Source organism: Coenobita brevimanus, chromosome 39 (genome assembly GCF_032717465.1).
Source record: "Coenobita brevimanus isolate Jiangsu-jjx chromosome 39, ASM3271746v2, whole genome shotgun sequence".
Lineage (NCBI taxonomy): Eukaryota > Metazoa > Arthropoda > Malacostraca > Decapoda > Coenobitidae > Coenobita > Coenobita brevimanus.
In genome coordinates this window covers 28,790,301-28,811,040 of record NC_136992.1, presented here as the reverse complement: position 1 = coordinate 28,811,040, position 20,740 = coordinate 28,790,301, and the positions used below count along the sequence as shown (strand labels likewise).

The window sequence follows — 20,740 nt, the reverse complement described above, 5'->3', positions numbered from 1 at the left end:
ATACCTGTGCTATTGGTAGAATTATATTTGCATCTCAGGCTTAAGCTTATATCACATATGTACACCTTAAGCAAGTAGATACTACTGTATCTTATTTGACCTTACAAATGCTGTATGTTTCCATTCATCATCTCCACTGGAGGGGATGCCTTCGTTTGGTGGCACCAATATAACTGGATGGCTCAGCTGTCTGGTATTACAAATATCATTCACCTCCTCTTTGTTGTCAGAAAGGAGTATGGTGTTTGTAGGAGGAGAACAACACCAGGCAGTGATCCACTGGGCTCATGTTCAGATTAACCTAGGGCCACATCATCATCATTATCATTATCATCATCATTAACAACAACAACAACAATGGCAGCAGTAGCTTTCATCTTCATATCACTCAAAGTTTCCTTGAATTCAATAGTTTTTTTTTTATAGTGACTAAGATTCTGCACAGCAGTTTGTGCCTGCTTAGCTCTAAAGGGCCTGGAGAGATGTGGAAACCATTTCAGAGACAATTTATAATTTTTTTTAAGGTTAGATCAATTGGGAACATTGGAAATATAGTTTAGTAGTATGTAGAGGGGTTGAAAATTGCCCATCTAATAGTCCCTGTAACTATATTCAGTTTCATACCACAGTTCTTGTGCTGTGTGCTTTTATCTTATGTGATGGCTCCATATGGATGATGAAGGAAAGCCATCGTTGCACTGGCAGCCTGTGTGTGGAAATGTCTGTATATTACTGGTATCCCCTCTGAGGATAGATGAGATGAGATCATGAGGTTTACTTGTGTTATGACTGTCATTTGATCTTGTCCCACAACCTTGCATTACTCTTTGCTGTACTGATAAATAGTTTGATTTGTTGCTTCATTTTCATGTTGTTAAGAAACTCACTTTTACATTTTTTTCAGCCGAAGGGTGACACAGATGTTGATGAAAAGAATGATGACAGCATTTGGATGAACCTCAACTTCACCATTGACTCTGAGACAGGTTAGTGGTCTTCTGTTTTTAAGTTAATTAATTAATTTTTATCCATTTCAGAGATCTCAGTGGCATCAGGACTTGTGATACGTTGGTTTCTCTGTCAGTTTCATACCAGTGCTTTGTCATACTGTTGTTTTTGTGGCCCCAGGCTCATCTGGATGCCAGCCAGATGGACTGTAGGTATCTGGGCAATTCATGCGTGCATTCAAAACAGTCATTTGTTGAGGTTATGTTGAAGGTTTGTCTGTGGTGTGAGAGTGAGTTGAGAGAGAGTTATTGTGCGATGAGCTGTATTATAGTAAGGACAGTGTGGATTGTTGATGTCATATTTTTATTGAAGTATAGAATGGTGATGGCTACATGATAATTTGGTTTAGTGAACTTGTATACAGGTGTATCAGGAAAGGTCACGGTAATTTCCTTGGGATGAATGTTTGGTGAGAATCCTTGGAGGATAATGTTTGATGTGAGGTTTGGATTACTGTGGTACCCGGTAGGTTTCATTTTGTAGTGTAGTGTTATATGGAGCAAGTTTTTTTCTTTTTTCTTTGGAGCACTTTTGTTTACTGTTGAAGATGATCTGTACTAGTGGTTATTGCACATCCTGTTCCTGTTATTAAGCACTGGTGGATTTAGGGGTCATTGGGGCCATGGCCCCCCCCCAGAAGGTACGTTGGCACCCCTCTGTAATTCCTTTCAGTTGTTTGCTGTGCCTCTTGTTCCTTTCAATTCCTAGAGCCATAGGCAAGAAGTGTCGGGCACCTCGCTCTCACCCAAACATGTCGATGCTGCAGACAAAAAGTATCTTTTAATACATGTGTTTGTGTGTGTGTGGAAATGGGGATGTTAATGAATGTTTTCCTATAGAAAACGTTCACTCTATGTCTAGCCTAACCTTCCAAAAGTTACTCTTAAGAATTAGATATACTGTATACTTAATAAGTAATGAAAATTTAAATAAGCTGGCTACTAGTGGGCACCCTTTTCTTGCTTGGTCCCCCCAAGAATAGCTGTTCACGGTGCCCCTGTCTTGCTTGGCCCTCCCAGAATAGCTGTCTAGATCCACCTATGTTATTAAGACTTATTTTTATGGAGTTTACTCGGATTGTGATTGATATGGGGAACCCAGCTTAACACATAATTTAATGTTGTCAGGATTATTATAGTCGGTTCCTTGTTTGTTAGTTTTGTAACCATCGAGTTTACTGCAGGCCTGTATACTCATCGGTGTGTGATGAGGAAATGTCTTAGGTGTATATGTGTAACCATTGTAAGTCCAAGAATTTGGAATGCCTTTGTTAGGGTAGGGATTGGTTATAAAAAATGTGAATGGAGTGTGTGTTTTGAGATTCATTTTTATCAGGAGTGAAGAGAATGGTGAATGATGTTGGTAAAATAATAATTCTTTTTAGTGTAAGCTACTGTTCTTGTGAGCATAAGTAATGAGATGGTTTATAAAATACGGTAGTAAGTTTTGCAGTGTTTTGAAGCTACAGCTAAGCCATTAGCATAGGATAGGACTGTTACGAATGGAAGGTTGTTGAGATTAGGCTGAAGGAGTGTAAGGAATGATATTTTTAAGGATATCCTCTCATAATTTTGGGTGATAGCATAGCAGAGCAGAGATCTTGTTCTATAATGAGGGATGATAAGACGATGGATTATTCGGTGGTTTATTTGGAAATAGAATGATGATTGCTTCTTTTAAATGTCTGGGATGTCTCTGTACAGTACATTCAGATGTTAAAAATTTCAGTGAGGGCATACATGGCCATGGGGCCAAGATGTTTTAAAATTATGAACAGTAATTTGATGTGGCTCTGCTGCTTCAGAATTGTAATAATTTGATTAACTTATGAACTTTATGGTTGGAAGTTTGTGTGTATCCTTCTGTCGAAATGGTAACTTGGAAAGCAGTACAGTGTATAGAAGAATTGGAAGAAAACTGTTAGTACATTAGCAGGCTTGTGTTCTTCAGGAACTTCATCATAAGTAAGAGGAGGAGAGCCACTGTACTGTATTGTATTAGCAAAGGATGAAAAAAATGTTATATGTCAAAATGGTGAACGACAATTGTTGACTTATTAAAAGGTACTTATTTTTAATTTATGTTTAGAAATTTTAAAGTTACATTTAGGAATTATCTAAGCATACATGTATATTAGCCCTGTAAACATGACTTAGTAAGGCAGAAGCAGAGCTGGACACACTGTTGCAAATTGTTTTGGGACAGCGATAGGGAGATTGTTGTGGTAGACAGTGACCTATGTGGCTATGCTGGAAAGTGGGAGGATGGATCTGAGGGATGGTATGCCTCCATGGTGAATTACAATTCTGTATAGAAATGCAGTGCTTGTAAGGATACCTGAGTTTTGAGATGCCATGAACATGGTAGTCTGTAGCACAGTGTTTAAGAAGTTGAGTAAGTGTGCTTCGTGGATTAAAGTTGAGTCATCTTGTGTTTATGATGGCATTTGAAGTACAGTATTATCATGGGTTTTCAGGGGCATGGAAATGACGAAGGCTGTGGTTGGTGGGATGAATGGAAGCTCACAGGTGGATAGTGGACAGTGTTGTTTTGCCATATCCAGGGAGGGTATTGGTATTGACACCATCTTTTCTGGTGTTTCATGAGGGTGAATACATTAGAGATGTAGCAGTGTGGAAGGTAGATTGCAGAGTTATTATGTAATTATGGGGTGCCATTTGTAAAGGAAGTAGTGTAGTGTAGTCGGACTGGAGAAGATTGATAGTCTTCAGTGCTTTGTCAGCTTGGAGGATAATGGTGCAGAATCTAGAATATGAGGCATTTGGAATGAGTTCAGAGTGCTGTAGCCTGTATTTACAATGAAGTGCCTTTGCCTCTGTTTGGAAAAGAAACTTTATCCTTTTTAAATGCACAGTGTAATACTGTATAGTAATAAATTAGTTCATTCTAAGAGACAGTTGTGCACGGGAATGAATGTAGTGGAATGAGAATGGTGAGGTGGATGTGTAAGATCACATTGAGGGATAGAACAGCAAGTGCACGTGTAGGAGGATGCTGGGACAAAAGTGAGTATTTGTAAAGTGATGCATATAGTTAGACTGAGTTGAACATGTAGTGAGAATGGTTATGGGTATCTGGATGTGGTCCTGTACAAACCTGAATGTGGAAGGGACATACTTTGTGTGCAGATCAAGGAAGAAATGGGGTGAGTTGCTGTGAGTGGACATCAGGGTTAAGGGACTTGACTTAATGCTGCAGACCACGCAGCTTAGTAGCCTTCAGAGAGAGGGGGAGGATGCTGACCCATACAAGCATGGACCACAGCCTTACATAATGTGTGAATGTATGGAGAAATAAAGCTGTGTGAAAAATTGGATGAAATGTTTTATTATTAATATGCATTATTTTGTATGCCGATGATTAGGTGTTGATTGCAGAGAATGAAAGGGAGGTGGAGGAAAAATTTAGGAAGTGGAGAGAAGGTATGGGGCACAAGGGCTTGAGAGTAAATGCATATAAAACAAAGTTGATGGTATCAAGGGCCGGTGATGGTACTGTCAAAGAAAAGGGAGAGTTGCCATGTGTTGTTTGCCACAAAGGCGTGGGAAGTAATTCCATCTTGTGCAGACTTTGCTCATCCAGTACGTTCACAAATAGTTTTGATTGGGACATTATCCTTCCTCCATTCAATGATATGGACCCTCTCATCCCTTGAGCAGTACATTCCAGGCATAACAACTCGACTCTAGGAAAATAACAGGGCAAACAGTAATGCATATGAAAAAAGAGGGAGGTGCAAGCTTGGAGCGATGGGAACATATACTGTACTCTCACTCTCGCTTCTCGGCAAGCACTGACGTGCTGAGTGTTTCACTACCTCCTGCCAACACGAGGGGAGTTGCCTGTTACTTCTTGCCCAAAAAATTCACTTGGTAGAGGTGGAAACACAAAGCAAAGGCAGACAACTCTCCCATAGCAATTCTGTGTGTAGGTCCTAAGTCAGTTCGCGGTGGGTGTAGGTTGGGACTGTAGTGTATTGATGTTGTTATGAGGAGAGGTAGATTGAGATGTTTTGGGCATGTGGAGGTGATGGGGGATGACAATTATTGTTAACACTGGGGGTAGGGTTGTGAGAGGTAGACTGGAAAAAAACCTGGGACGAGGTCATTGAGTGTGATCTCAGGGATAAGGGACTGAATAGGGAGGCTGCCAGAGATCAAGCAGCATGGAGAGCCACCATTAGGTGACTAAGGCCGATGCGTGCAAGCATTTTGGAGCCTTTGAAAATGAAACGATGAAATGAAACAAATAAAGAAAATTTTTTGCAGAGTTTATTTTAACTTCTCTGTTACAGGACTTGGTTTGAAAAAGTTATCTGCTATAATTAATCGCAAATTGTTGACATACGGTACTTGAGGGGTGAAGAATTCCTTTGACTGAACTGAAATATCTCCAAGGTGTTCATTGAAATTGGAAGAACGCTTCAAGCAGAGCATGATCGCCGTCAGCCCTTGCATTATTTTGATTTTGTTTTCTTGATTCACAATGCTCGATTTACATGTTCGTTTCAATTTAAAGGATCATCTCTAATCATTTGTATTTGTCAGTGTCATATCATCTCAAAAGACTCCAACCTGATTGTAATGTTTCACTTGCATAGTAGCTAGACAGAGTATAGTGATTTTTTTTTTTTTTTTTTTTGAACTTTCAGTGCTGAGAATGAGAAAAACAAATGAAAATGTGGATACTTGTGTGAACCAGACTTTCTCCTTGGAAAAATAATGTGACTGGCATTCAGAAAGGCATGGAAAGTTGTATACAGCATTTCTAGATCTGATAAGCCTTCTTACAGGGTAGATAGAAGTAACTGGCTCTGGGGAGGAGAGTGGGGAACAGGATTTGGATTGGTTGTTCACAAGAAAGGAATGTGGCTCTTGAGAATGTGTCATTAGCAGAACTGAAGCATGCTGTGAAAGGTTGCATGTCGGGAAAGCAACAGGTGTTAAACAAGAAACTATGAATGCAGTGGAGAGAATGGAATGAACCATTTGTGGGAAACATTCTGGAAAGTCTGGATAAATGGAAATGCACCTGAGGCATGAAAGAAGGCTGTGATTGCCCCTTTTGCATGAAAGTAAAAGTGATTGATGTGAGTGTATATATTGTCATGAAATAATTCATTTGATTATTGTGATTAAGGAGACTGAAAATACAGATAGGAAAAGCAAGACAAAAATAGTGATGAAGAGGTAAGACGTGTAAAAATAATTGGCGAGTGATGAGTAAAGCAGCAGGGGATGTTTAAATCATGTAGTTGCAGTAAAACAGATAGTGGAGAAAGTGTGTGAGGACTGGAAGATATTAATGGCATTTATGAATTTGAAATAAGCATGTGGCAGTATGGAGTTGGTAATGAAATGTCCTCTTAATTCAGCCCATTGTGTTTGAGTGTATATACATCTTACTTGCCATTTTCTGGTTGTAGTATGTGTGTTTCATTAGACATGTTCATCCTAACTGACGATGTATCGCTGCTTTATACCATTAGACATATCACACGTGAAGCATAAATCTTCTCTTAAATACAGAAGTGAATGAGTTCATAGTAAGGACAACAGCTCTCTAAATTTCTTGCAGTTATTGTTGAGTGTCACAGTTAACCTAGCTTTTGTACAATCTTTCTCACAAATCACGCCATCTTTGTAGCAGAACTTCTCAACTTACATCACAGCCACATACCCTTTAGCAGTCTTTTTTCAAGTGTTCATTGAGCCACTTGATCTTACTTGCATTGGGCTCTCTGAAGTGGTTTTATGCTGCAATCTGTCTTTCAGACCTCTCCGTCTGTTATGTACGTATGTTTTTGTTAATCTAGGCTCTCTCTCTCTCTCTCTTTTTATGCAAGGAAGAAGGAAGTAAAGGCCAGGAGCCTGCAAAGGGTTCCCTCCAAGAAAAAACACATATAGGATAATGGAGAGCCAAATTCTGATTTGTACATTTCGAGATGCCTGTAGTAATTTTGCATTAATTGTTATCTACATATCCACCAGAGACATCATACAAGATGGAGTTACTATCATCCCTTATCTTGCAAGTGGCACAAGGCTACTGATGACTCCTCTTCGGTTTGCCTATGTTGACCCCACTGATGGTAACCTGACTATCCCTTTAACCTTTCTAACCGTAACATTTATTTTCACAACACATGGAGTGCATCAAGTGAAAAGTTTATTCATTCTGTCATAGTCAGTGGCCTTTGAATGTAAACATAGATTTCACTCTCAAATCCTTGTATTCCGTACTCTCCCTCGTAGTCTTGAATTTTACAACAACCCATTCCTTTCTTTTGTAGTCATTACTAAATTTTCTGTAACTGCCATGGAATTAGATATCATAAATCCTATTACAGCACCTCAGCCATCTTGATGAACAGAAAAATGTTCAAAACACGCATGACGAAACACCATCCCTTACTGTAATCTCCTCCTCCATTCAGAACCCATTTTCATTCATATTCTTGAGCCATCTTAATTATATTTTGAGGGTTCCAGGGATTGCAGTGATGAATGAATGAATGTCTAGCCCATCTGGGTGGCATGCTGTTGATAGGTTTCCCTCTCTTGTGCTTTCTGTCTCCCTCCCTATGGAATGCTACCTCACCATGTCCTTTGCTGGCAAAAGAATTCAGGATAATGGTTGATGATGATGATGATTTTTCTGATTTGATTATTGATTACCTACCAAGTACACCTTATTACCACCACCCCATTTCCAGACTTTGAACAATATTCCTGTTGCTTTTGTCAGATCGTGAATCATCATCATTGTCCAAATCTCCCGTCCCACTATTCCTTTTGTCATATCAACATCATCATCATCATTGTCCAGATCTCCTATCCCAAGGATTGGGTAAGGTTGGGTCCATAGAGCCAGAAAGAACTTGATAGAGTGAGGTATTAACCAAAATTTGCTCAGTTAAATAGGCCACACTTCCATTTACTCACCATTCAAGCCCCCCAGAATCCTGGCCCCATCTGTTAGGTCAGTCAAGCCCCCCAGAATCCTGGCCCCATCTGTTAGGTCAGAACTTATTCTGCAACTAGCTTCACATTCTCTTATCCATCAGAGTCAGTCTGATGATGATCAAGTTAAAACGGTGTGCCAAACCCTGGTCATACACTCCTCCACACAAAATTAATCCAGCCAGTTTTATCTCTTGTAAGTTCCATAACCACAACATCTTTCGTATCTCTCTTTCTCACACACTCATTTACCGTAATTATCCACCTTCTTGACCTGCCATGTCGCCTTCCACCTACAGGCTCAAGATACACCCTTTTCACCACTCTTTTCATACGTACTCTCTCTGCTTGGTCATGCCATGTAAGCATACTTCCTTTAACTCTGGTGTCCACAGGCACCAGTACACCACATCTCTCACAGATCACATTATTCCATTTTCTCTTCACTCTGTGCACTCCATACTCATTCCTTAACAGCCCCATATCCACTGCTCTCAATCCACCAGGACAGTATATTTTGCCTTGGTGTTCCTTTATCCATCCATCCATCATCCAATCCTGCATTGCCCCTTGAGGGGCATAGGAGCCTGGGGCTAGGCAGTTGGTCCCAACATTTAAGATGAGAGTGACCAGCCTCACTCATCCCTGAGTGGCATTACATGAGCAATCAACCCCAACCACCCCTTGGATATAAACCTTCACTGGTTCAATCCGATTGGAGCGAAATAATTATCCACTAAACCACCAGGTGCCAAAATTTGGTTATATGGTTACCACCCAGCGTAGTAAATGATTTCCTGGTGTACAGGAAACCATTTGGCTTGTCATTTTGTGTAGAGTCACCCACAGGCAGAAGGAAGAGGGTGACTCTACACAGAGTGACAAGCCAAATAGTTTCCTGTACACCAGGAAATCATTTACTACGCTGCGTGGTAACCATATAACCAAATTTTGGCGCCTGGTGGTTTCGGTCATAAACTTTGTTGTTTGAAGAAAGCTCTTTTGTAGTATGTCTCATTTCTCCCTAATGCCACCTACACCATTTCCCTCTTTCTTTTCCACTCTGTAGTTTGAAATGCATCTCTGCCATTCTGACAAAATCTTATGAAAGAGTATCAGGGTTAAGGGATTTCACCGAATGTTGTAGGAAACAGTGCAGCTTAGAAACCATTCATTAGGTGAAAAAAGGCGGGCCCATGCTACCATATCTTTTTCTTTTCTCTACTTCTGTTAAGTAGATTATCAGTCACACTCAGACTGTCCCGTTGGATACTTTCCTTCCCACCAGCCAGTTCAGTTTCTGGCATGGCCTCATTCGAATTTTAAACTAGTATGACTTCAGTCAAGAGCAGATTTATATTCAATCAGCGTTCTTACTCTGTAAGCAGTGTGTTGCATGTTACAGTTTGTTGTGTATCACCAGATCTGAGTATTCTTTTATCAGCAATCCTTGTATCATACCTAAGCCTACCAACCACCCATCTTACCTAGGAAATTGTTTTCCTACGTGCCCATTCACTCAGCACCACAATCCCTCACTGCTGCAACTCTTGGCACCACAGGCAGTGGTTTATCCCAGAACCTATCTTTCACTTGACCCAGTGTGATGGGCATAAGCTAGTACTATTCCTAGAATGTGAGAACCAACCATGCTTGGGTTATATTCATGTTACGGAACTGGGCCACTCCCACAACTTGATTACGTAAGACATAGTAGAAGAGGGTGAAGTAGTCAACGGCATGCCCAGTGAAATGGGCAATACATGCATTCATGCACCATTCAGACCCTAAGAATCATGTTGTGTTCCAAAAATAATCATCAGAGATAAGATGCCTACATTCCACGGTTCACCTCTTGATTTTAGTTTTATGCACATGGCCCTAAGAGAGTCATTATCAACATGTCTTTCAAGCACTGAAGTTCCAAGTATCCTAAACTACTTTGTAGCCGTTGATGTTTTAGGCATTTTGTTCAGGGTAACACAGGACTTTATTTTGTTTTGTTTTTAAAGGCTCCAGCATACTTGTACTTGCATGCATCAGCATTGGTCACCTAATGGCAGCTCTCCATGCTGCTCAGTCTCTGGCTGCCTCCCTATTCAGTACCTTATCCCTGAGGTCACACTCTGTGATCTCATCCCAGGTCTTTTTCAGTCACCCTCTTGCAGCCCAACTCCCAGGGTTCACACTTCTCAATTTCTGCATCCAGTTGTCATCCTCCATCCTCTCCACGTGCCCAAACCATATCGATCTACGTCTTCTCATCACAACACCAATACATTCCGGTCCCATCCTTCCTCATAACCCTTCCATCATAATCCTAGCCCCTCTAGGCCTCGCATTCAAGGACGCACTGCCCATCCACCTAATTGTTGCCATTTTTGTACGTTTGAACCTGCGAATATCCTTCTCTCCCACTGCCCAGGTCTCGGTACCATACAGCATTACACTCCTAAAACATGCTGCATACAAAGATTTCTTAGCACGGGGGGAGAGCCCTCTGAGGGTCAGTAGAGGCAACAGCTCCCAGAACTTCCTCCAACCACTACTGACTTGAGCCCCACCTCCAGCATATAACATGTCTACCAAATAGCAAAACTCTTCCACACACCCAAGAGACTCAGCAGCAAGCTCAATCCTATCACCCCTGACAATCTACATATGCTCTTCCCAACACACCACACACATGAAATCAGCATCATAGCATAGTCCATCTCTGATGCCACTACATATCTTATGCACCTACTTGTCACAAGCACTGCACAAGCTTAAATACTTCCCATGCCCTTATGGCTGAGAGAAGTCCTTGCAGTCTTAGCTTTAAAACACATTGATTGTTAATGATGTAACTTGTAAGATGGCACGAGTTTGGAATGGTGGGTTAAGATAGGTGTGAAAATTATCTTGATATACATCCACAGTATATTGAAAATGTGGGACAGCATTTTATCTAAAGAATATCATGATTCATAGGTGCTGCTTTAAATGCCTGCAAGGTGCAGTGAAATTGCTTAATGTGTGTATTTTGCCATGTGCAGAGAATGGAGAGTGAGTTACTGACTGGAAAAGGGTATGTGAGTGAGGTGGAGGGGAGAGGGAGAAGTGAAGACTGAAGATGAGGTGGAGGGATGGTATGGAGAGGTAGATGAATGAGGATGATGTGAGTTGGAGGAAGGGCTGCCTGATGGTGGAGGACAGGGTGACCTGGAGGACATCTGGTTGTGGCCATCCCCTTTAGGATTAAGATATCTGGCCATAAATACATAGACAGATTACAAAACACACAGATGGAAGAGGTTAACAGCCTGTAGGTCAGATTAGAAAAAGTTCAGAGAGACTTATGTCCTGCGGTAGATTCATGCAAATTGTTAATTGCCATATTTGATGTGATAGGAATGTTTACTTTTTCAGATTGCTCTACAGTATAATGCAGTACTAGTAGGTAAAAGTGCAGAAAAGTGGGAAGATAAGAGTAAGAATAATAAGGGGCTGTTTGCTTTTGAGCATAGGAGATTTTCTGGTACTTCTTTCATACAGGATGGAAGTAATGCGAGTATAAGTGGCTGGGGAATGGCTGGGAGAAGGAGGGAGGTGAGAAGACAGGAAGAAATCAGTAGGATAGAAGTTGTGGAAGCAATGAAGAAAGTTAAATTGGGGAAAGCCCCAGGAATTGATGGAGTGTGTGGTGAAATGCTGAAGCATGGGAGAGAGATAGTAGTAGAATGGATGTGGAAGATGTGCAGATTGGCCTGGGAGGAAGGTAGAGTCCCGGAGGATTGGAAGTCAGGTATAATTATTCCCTTGTACAAGGGAAAAGGGGAAAAAGAAGTGTGTGGTAATCATAGGGGCATTTGTCTTCTTAGTACAATAGGAAAAGTGTATGGTAGGATACTTATTGACAGAGTTAGAGAGAGAACAGAGGAATTAGTTGGAGAAGAACAGGGAGGCTTTAGGAAGGGAAGAGGTTGTGTAGATCAGATATTCATTCTTAGATCTTTAGTGGAAAAGTTTCTAGAGAAGGGAAAGAAGTTGTATGCAGCTTTCATGGATTTGGAGAAAGCATATGACAGGGTGGATAGACAAGGATTGTGGAAAGTATTAAGAATATATGGAGTAGATGGAAAGTTGTTGAATGCTGTGAAGAGTATGTATGATGGTGCTAAGGCTGCAGTGCGTGTGGATGGTGAACTAAGTGAATTTTTCTCTTTGAAGGTTGGGTTGAAAGAGGGATGTGTCATGTCTCCATGGTTGTTCAGTCTGTTCATGGATGGGGTAATAAAAGAGGTACAAGGTAGGATAGTGGATGTTGGAGTGGCCCTGATGAGAGAGGATAGTGTTTGGAAACTCCCTATACTGTTGTTTACAGATGATACTGTGTTGTTGAGTGAAGACGAAGGGGAGCTGCAAGGCTTGGTGGATGAGTTTGGGAGAGTGTGCAAGAAACGGAATCTAAAGGTGAATGTAGGGAAGAGTAAAGTGATGGTCTTTGAGAGAGGTGAAGTCAGTGAATGGACAGCGAGGTTGGATGGTGAGGAATTGGAAAATGTGAGTACGTTTAAGTACTTGGGTAGCGTGATGAGTAAGGATGGAAGTTTGGAGGGTGAAGTGCTTGAAAGGGTACAGCAGGGAAGAAAGGTTGCTGGTTCTTTGAAAGCAGTGATAAGAAACAGGGAAGTGAGCATGGAAGTGAAAAAGTTACTACATGACAGTATTGTGATACCAACTCTAACATATGGAAGTGAAGCTTGGACATTATTGGAAGGACACAAGTCAAGAGTGAGAGCAGTGGAAATGAGTTATTTAAGAGAAGCCTGTGGAGTCACATGGAGAGACATGCTGACGAATGAGGATATAAAGGAGCGTTGTGGTGTGGATGTGGATGTGATAGGAAGTGTTATGAGGAACACACTGAGGTGGTTTGGCCACGTGGAGAGGATGGAGGATGAGAGACTGACGAAGAGAGTGTATATGAGTGAGGTGGAGAGGGGAAGAGGGAGGGGGAGGCCGAGAATGAGATGGAGGGATGGGGTGGAGAGGTATATGAGAGAGGGAGGTGTGAGTTGGGAGCAGGGCAGTGAAATGTCGGGGGACAGGACGACGAGGCGATTTGTTTGTGGCCACCCCAAACGGGATTGAGGCGTCTGGCAATAGATAGAGATAGATTCTTTCATAGTGATGTATTTTGTACAGTAAGCTTCAGTATCCCTTTGTATGTTGTTTTTCTTGTTCTCAGGACCCCAGTCTCATCCCATCCTTAGGTGGGAGTCTAGATGATGATGATGATGGAAATGACGAGGAAGAACTTACAAGAGAAAATTAATATTCCATACTTAGAAATAAACTAGCCAAAAGGAGTTGCTTGAGAGCCACTTAAGCTGATGAGAATATGGTTTACTTAACTCTGAAGCAAGACAGTTAAGTAATGGAGAAAGATAAGGATGATGGCAGTAGCTTGGGTAGGAGTGAACAAGGCTTTAAATTACTTAGGAGAAGGTTTACTGGCATGATGAATGTAGTTGTGTTTTTGTTTAACCTCTTCATCACAGTATGGAACTTTTATTTATCCATCTCTCCATCATCCATACCTACTTTGCCCCATGAGGAGCGTAGGAGCCCGGGGCTAGGCAGTTGGTCCTGACATTTAAGATGAGAGTCCTCACTCATCCCTGAGGGGCATTACGTGAGCAATGAACCCCAACCACTCCTTGGATATAAATCTTCACTGGCTCAGTCCGACTGGAATGCAATAATTACCCACTAAACCACCAGGCACGAAAATTTGATTATATGGTTACCACCCAGAGTAGTAAATGGTTTCCTGGTGTACAGGAAACCATGACTTGTCTCCAAGTGTAGAGTCACCCACAGGCAGCAGGAAGAGGAAAGAATGAAGGAGAAAATACAGAGGAGGGAGTGTAAAGTCACCCATAGGCAGAAGGACGAGGAAAGAAAGAAAGAAGAGGATGGAAGGAAAGAAGGATAGAGGAGAGTAAAGGGCAGACACCCGAGAGCAGCACTACATCGAGTGAGTGGATGGTGAGTGCCCCCACCTACCACTTTATCTGTTTATTTCTAATACTAAGTCTTTCTTTCTGCACATGATTTTTCTTATGAGGATAGATTTTTCAAACTGGCAGGATTAGATAAAGCATTCATTAACCCTTCTTTGTGAGAAGTATTTCCAAACTGGAGTAAAACTGTAGAGGTAGCAAGCAAACCTTACAAAAAAAAAGGTCATTATAGAGAAGAGGTTAATATTAGTATCAGGGAGGCTGTGGCAGGGAGAGAATGCTGCTTTAAAAAAAAAAAAAAAAAAAAAAAAAAAAAAAAAAAGAGTTAAGTAGTAGGCTTGAGATGTGCTTGTTTAAGTACTGCATTAATAGGGTACTTTCATAATGCACATAATTTTTTTCAAAAGTATGTGCAATAGTATTACATGGGTGGAAGTGGTTGCAAGATTTTTTTTTTTTTTTTTTACGTGTCCAACTCTGGGCAAAGGCTCTGGGCCTATTTCTTGGGGGCAGTGGCCTATCCCAAGGCCCAGTAGTCCTCCTACACCTCCACATGTCACCACTTCGGCGCTAACACCCACCGTTCATATTGAAAACATGCTAGGGATGTCTCATACAGGACAGGTGTACTTCTAGAAACCCCCCCAAGCAGGAAAGGGCATGACATACTGTAACTGTCCAGAAGGTACTTTGCCCTCACATATCAAAATTAATCATGACAGAAGAAAAGATAAAGATTGTGAATATTCTTTTTCTTTTGCAAAGTTTCATGGAAATGGTAGATAAATCGATATACAGTACCGAGGCTTCTAAAAAGCCACTTTGTGATGTCAAGAGACACCGGCAGCTGTGAGGTACAGGCGGCAAGCCCTGAGATGGAGATGATTATCAGATGGTGTTAATGGACACTATACCACCACATTGTCTCTCATTGTTCTTTTGGCTCACCCTCCCCTCCCCCCACTGGCCACATGTGTACACTGGGGATGGATTGGGGTGTCTTGTGTTTACCTTCTTTAGATTTCTCAGCACTTTACGACTTCATTGTGGTGGTGTCCTTTGTATTTTATTCCTGCAAGTACTGAATAGTTGTAATGAGATTTGGAGAGACATTTGAAATTGGAGGAGATGTAGCCTTCATTAACCCTTTCAGTATAAGAGATGTATCCAGACATAGCTAATTTAATAGTAGGATGGGGAAAAGGAAAAAAGAAAAACTTGTAGTGATGGTATTAATGGGCAGTGTACTACCATATTGTCTCCCATTGTTGTCCTGCCTTCCCCCTGCTGGTTACATATGTAACAGGGGATGGACTGGGGTGTCTTCTGCTTACCTTCTTTACCTCCCTTATTGTGTGATAAAGTAGAACAAGTCAGAATTTATTCCATGTTTCCCTGTAAGGGAAAACAGTATTCAAACAGATTTTATTGAATATTTCCTTGTAAGATACAACCTTGTAAACCAAAATTTAACATTCCCCAGTGAGATGAAACAGTATGAGCCAAAATGTATTCTGCATTCCTATGTAAGGTAAAACAGAAAGAACCAAAATTAATTTTGTGGGAACAGTATGAGCCAGAATTTATTTTGCATTCCTCTGTAAGGTAAAACAGTATGGGCCAAAATTAATTTGCATTCACACATAAGATATAACAGTATGAACCAAACTTTATTTTGTGTTCCCAAGTGTTCATACTGTGCTGTGGTGTATGCAGTTTGTCTTTTATATTGTCCTTTGTTACATGAACGATGATGACAAAGGCCTTTAATGTATTATAAGAATATATCCATAGTCAGTAGGTATAGAAAGAGTTTGATATGATTAGGCAAGTTGAGTCAAACTCTTTGTAAGGCAATATTATGCAGTGGAGTACATTATACTGGAATGATAATACCTGTAGTATAAAATGTGCTTGAAACTGTCCGGTACTGAAATGAATAATGTTCCATACTGTGGTCACAAAACTCAGTCAGTAATACTTCCAGCCACATACAGGCTTCTTCTCTGACCCCAGTCCTTCCCTTTCTTCCTCTCATATGGGCCAGAAGGTGTGTGTGGTGTGGGGGCTGTGTTAATAAACGGGTATTGTGGCTGCCTCTCCCGGGACACAATGGTTGCTGCCACCCCTCCCTCCTATCCTCCCACCCTTCACACGTACCCATTCCTGCCCACCCTATCAGCCCGTGATGTATCCCTAGACCTGATTTAGGCATCACATCTTTCCTGTTCTCACACCCTAACACATCCCCAGTCATGCTCACTCTGTCTGCCCTTAGCATATTTTTGTCCCAAACTTCTATACCACATCCTTTCTCATTCCATTGCAGTCATCACACCCTTCACACATTCTTAGTCCTGCTTACTTCATGTACCCTTAGCTTATCCATATCCCTGACTGACAACACACCCCTTTCACACACCCCATCCTGCCCTCTCCATACACCCTTATCCCCCTTATCCCTATTTCAGTCCTTATTATGGTCACTGTATCACTTCTGTTCTTTTTGAAGTACCAGTGTGTTGTGAAACTTCGGGCTCAGCTAAATTATTTCCTCCTCATTCCTGTAGTCAGCTCTCCCATCTCACAGCCTAAGTCCTTCTCTTTTGACTTCCTAGATAATATTCTGTCCACCCCAAGCACTTACTTAACCTTTTTAGTAGTAGAATATCTTAATGCTTTCAATAGTAAATTTCTTTTTTATTTTTGCAGTTTCCAGACAGTTGTATTCTGCTTAGGAAGAGTTCCAATATAGTGGTAGGATTAGGGAGGCTACATTTAATTCTTTTTGGTAAAGAAAAGTCTTTCCATAGTTGAGTAAAATCATCGGAGGATAGCAAGAATTAACTTTTAAAAGTCATCATTTTGAACAGGTTAAGGCTACTTCCCATCTAGACATTTAACAAGAGCTTGATTTTCTCCCTTGGTTGTTTCTTCCTCATATTCCCTCAGAATGGCCCCTTCTTCCCTTTCAGTCTGTGTCTTGTACCTTAGGCAGTCCTCACACTCTTTGGAAATCTTATCTAAACTTCCTGGTATTTCCTTCACTCGACCATTTCCCTCTTGAAATTCCTCTCCCACTCCCACCCTACAATAAACCCTTTCTCCCTACCCCGTAATTCCTCGCTATTCAAGGCTTTTCCTTCCCCTGCTTTGGCGTCCGTAATCGTACATACTTTCATGTGTTACTGTGAGGGTAATGTATAGGTGGTTAGAAAAGTGTTCTGCTGTCTGAAAGAATGCAAGTTTAATCCTTGGCTTCAGTAGGGAGTAGTTGGATAATTTCAATTTTGTTAAAACAGACTTCAGTGATCCCTTGTAAGACCCATTGACATGTCAGTGACAGGGCAAGGTCAATGTTCGATCTGTGGATGTATCTCTCAACAAAAGAAACAGTTTTTAGCTGATTTAAACCAAAGTTGGTGGAAGGGTTGAGGGTCAGCCAAGGAATAAACCCATAATTTTTAAAAAACAGATCAAATTCAAGGTCAAGGTAAACTTCAGCAGTTTTTGTCATTAGATCAAACTTTGTGGAAGGGTTGAGAATGAGGCATGAATAAAAGGATTCAGTTTTGAGACCTATCAGTCAAAAGTCAAGATCACAGGGCCACAGGGCAAGGTTTACTCAAATAGTTTTTATATGATTTGGGCCAAAGTTGATGGAAGTGTTAAGGATCATGCAAGAATTAAAAAAGAAAATTATATGTGAGAACAGTCAGTTATTGGTCAGGGTCACAGGGCCAGGTCAGAGTTTGATCAGTTGTGTCTGAGTGTTAACAAAATAATTAAAGGAGATTTGATCTGATGTGAAGCAACCTTGATGGGTTTGTTGAGGATCACACAGAGGGTTAGCCTGTTGTATTTTTAGACCAGTATGTCAAGGTCACATGGCAAGTTTAACAGAGTTTATTCGATGTAGACTACACTTTGTGGAAGTGTCAGGCTAAATCTTGGCTCACAAAGGAAAGTTAAAAGTCAAGGTCACTGGGGAAAGTAAATTTAAACAGCAATGATTTGATGTAAACCAGAGGTAGTGGAAGGGCTAAGGGTTAGGTAAGAATAAAATAATTAGAGATTGAGAGTAATTTGTTGAAGATCAGCATCACAGGGCATAGGCAAATATTTGGCCTGTAGCCCAGATGTTGGTTGTGGGTGTTGCATTTTTTTTTTCCCATTGCTTATTATTAGAAAGATTAGATGACCAAGGCTGAAGCGTGCAAGCATGTTGGAGCCTTTATAAATGATACGATTTGATACTTTTGAAAAATTATGTTTTTCGGAACTCATTGTGTACAGGTATTACAGCTCTGGTTTAAAGGGGTCCCATCCTACTGACCATATACTTGTGGCTATAGACTGTATGTGTTAAAGCCGGTTGGGTCAGTATAAGTCTATCTGGCCCTGAGATTTTGAATATCTCCATCCGAGTGTATTGGATAATTAAGTTTTGGAGTGGCAGATGGCATGATAACATTTCCTTTTGGGATTACATTAAGCATTTACCCTGATAGTGAATTACATTAGGAGATAGTGAATGAGACCCAGCAGACACGTCGGGTTGCCGCAGCCGTGCCTGATAAATGGTCGGCTCTTAAAGTAATGAATTTCAATAAGGGGCTCTAGCCATCTGCCGCCCGTAAATGGGGACGTCAGAGGGGGAAAAGAAAAAAGTGGAGGACTCAATACTCGATTAAAGTCAGTTTGATAACCGGGCGGTGAGGAGATTAATGGCTAGGCGGTTGTTAACTTGTACCATCGGTGGACTTTGGTTGCTGTTGTTGTTGTTGTTATTGTTGTTCTTGGTGGTGAGCATATTTGTTGATGTTGGTCATAATGCCAGTCTTGGTGATGATGGTGTTGATGATTGATTTTTTTTTTTTTTTTTTTTTTTTTTTTTTTTTCTGGGCATAGGCTTTTCAGCTTGTTCCCTGAGGCTCATCAGTCCTCCGACATACAACACACCACCACATGCCACCTCTTTGGTGTTAATATCCACCCTTCATGTTGAATACATGTCAGAGCTGTCTCATACTGGACTGGTTGTAATAAAAAACTTTTATTTATTTACTTGTGTATATTTGGTAGATTTTAGGAGGAGAACTATGGTACATTGTAAGCAAGCTGTGATTTTTAATAATCTTGGCCATTTTAAACAAACTGTAGTGCTCAGCTGCAGTGTCCAGGAAGGTGTGATGTTATACCCTGCACCTTGGTCCCTTCATTATGACAAGGTAGGAGAGGGTAAGATAGAGTAAGACATTGAACAGAGTAAGGCAGGGCAGGATAGGACAAGGTAGGGCAAGGTAGAGCCAGGCAAGGTAGGGCAGGGCAGGGTAGGGCAAGGTAGGCAGGGCAGGGCAGGGTAGGGCAGGATAGGGCAAGGTAGGGCAGGATGGGGTGGGACATTGGGCAAGGGACAAGACACCATCATTAATCATGAGAGTGTTCGTGACAGACACAGAGGGGAGCCACTCCTATCTCACATACACTTTTTTTTTTTTTCTCCCACATCTCTATTTTTGTTTTTCATATTCACAGTTTATACATTAAATCCTTGTTATAAGTTAGCTTTTTTTCTATTAAGTCCTCAGTAAATTACACAGAAAAATTCCTCTGAAAGTTCCATTGTTTTATGTAATGATGATTTGATAGTTTCCATCAATGTATAGTACCATTTGTATGGGCAGTTGTTATAATATTTGGAATGCCTTACTGACTGTGGGGACTGCCTGTATGCTATCTTACATACTCTGTATATGCAAGATTCTTCACTTTTTCCATATTCATTTGTCAGTATGTTTCGTTTGTGATGGTATTTTTGGGCATGCTTTAGCCAGTGGTGGAAAGTTCTTCATATGCCCTTGGTTTGTCCTCCAACCTACCTTGTCTTTATTATTCCCCTTCATACTCTTCACATTCTTGACTCCTCTCTTTTGTTCCATCCTTCTCACTGCCCTCCTTCATCCATTATCTTCCATCTGCATGTTCTGCTTTTTTCTTTCCTTGTTTTCCCATCTCCTGTCTCTCCAGGTCCTCTCTTTTTGTCTCCCTGACCTATCCTTCCTTTTTCATTCTCCTATCTTTTCTTCCTCCCCCACTTCTTCCTCCTTTTCCTTCTGTTTCTCCCTCCCCCTCCCCTTCCCCTTCCCCCTCCCCCTCCCCCTCCCCCTCCCCTTCCCCCTCCCCCTCCCCTTGCCCTCCCCCTCCCCTCTCTGTATTCTTACCTTCTCTCTCTTCCTTTACTCTCGTCCAGTCCCTCCTTGTCTCCCCACCCCCTCCCACCCCCCGTCAGCTGTCACTCCTGCCAGTATTAGCCATCATTTGAGCCCACTGTTGTCAGGGCAGGAGGCTGGATGGATGAAGGTGCGGGTAATGAGCAGCTTTTCTGTCTTCCTCTCATCCCCGGCCCATCCTACATCCCCTCCTCCCTTCCATCCTGTTGTTCCCTCTTGTTTCTCATATATTCTTGTGTGTTTTGTTGTGTTTTTGATTGTCCATTTTTGCCCTGTTTCTGTTTTGTTGTAATTTTGCTTAAAATTTTTGTCTGTTTTGCTGTGTTTTTACTTAGCATGTTTTATTTCATTTCTTTTGTGCTGTAATTTTGCTTATCCTGTTTTATTTTGTTTCCTTGTTTTGTGGTTGTTGATGTGTTTTTTCTTGGTTTATTATATTTATTCTTTATCTGTCTTCTGTCTCTAGCCAACCCTATTTCCCTCCCTCCCATCCTTTTGTGTGCTT

The 20,740-nt window shown here is 41.2% G+C and overlaps 1 protein-coding gene across 2 annotated transcripts in view; it reads left to right on the top strand.

The window, feature by feature from the left end:
- The window catches only part of cnc (NFE2 like bZIP transcription factor cap-n-collar), an 820,654-nt gene that overhangs the window by 117,205 nt on the left and 682,709 nt on the right, over positions 1-20,740 (top strand). For both annotated transcript variants that reach the window (XM_080270051.1, XM_080270050.1), the window contains exon 4: positions 905-986. In XM_080270051.1, coding sequence (XP_080126177.1) covers positions 905-986 — 82 coding nt within the window. The remainder of the gene's footprint in view (positions 1-904; positions 987-20,740) is intronic.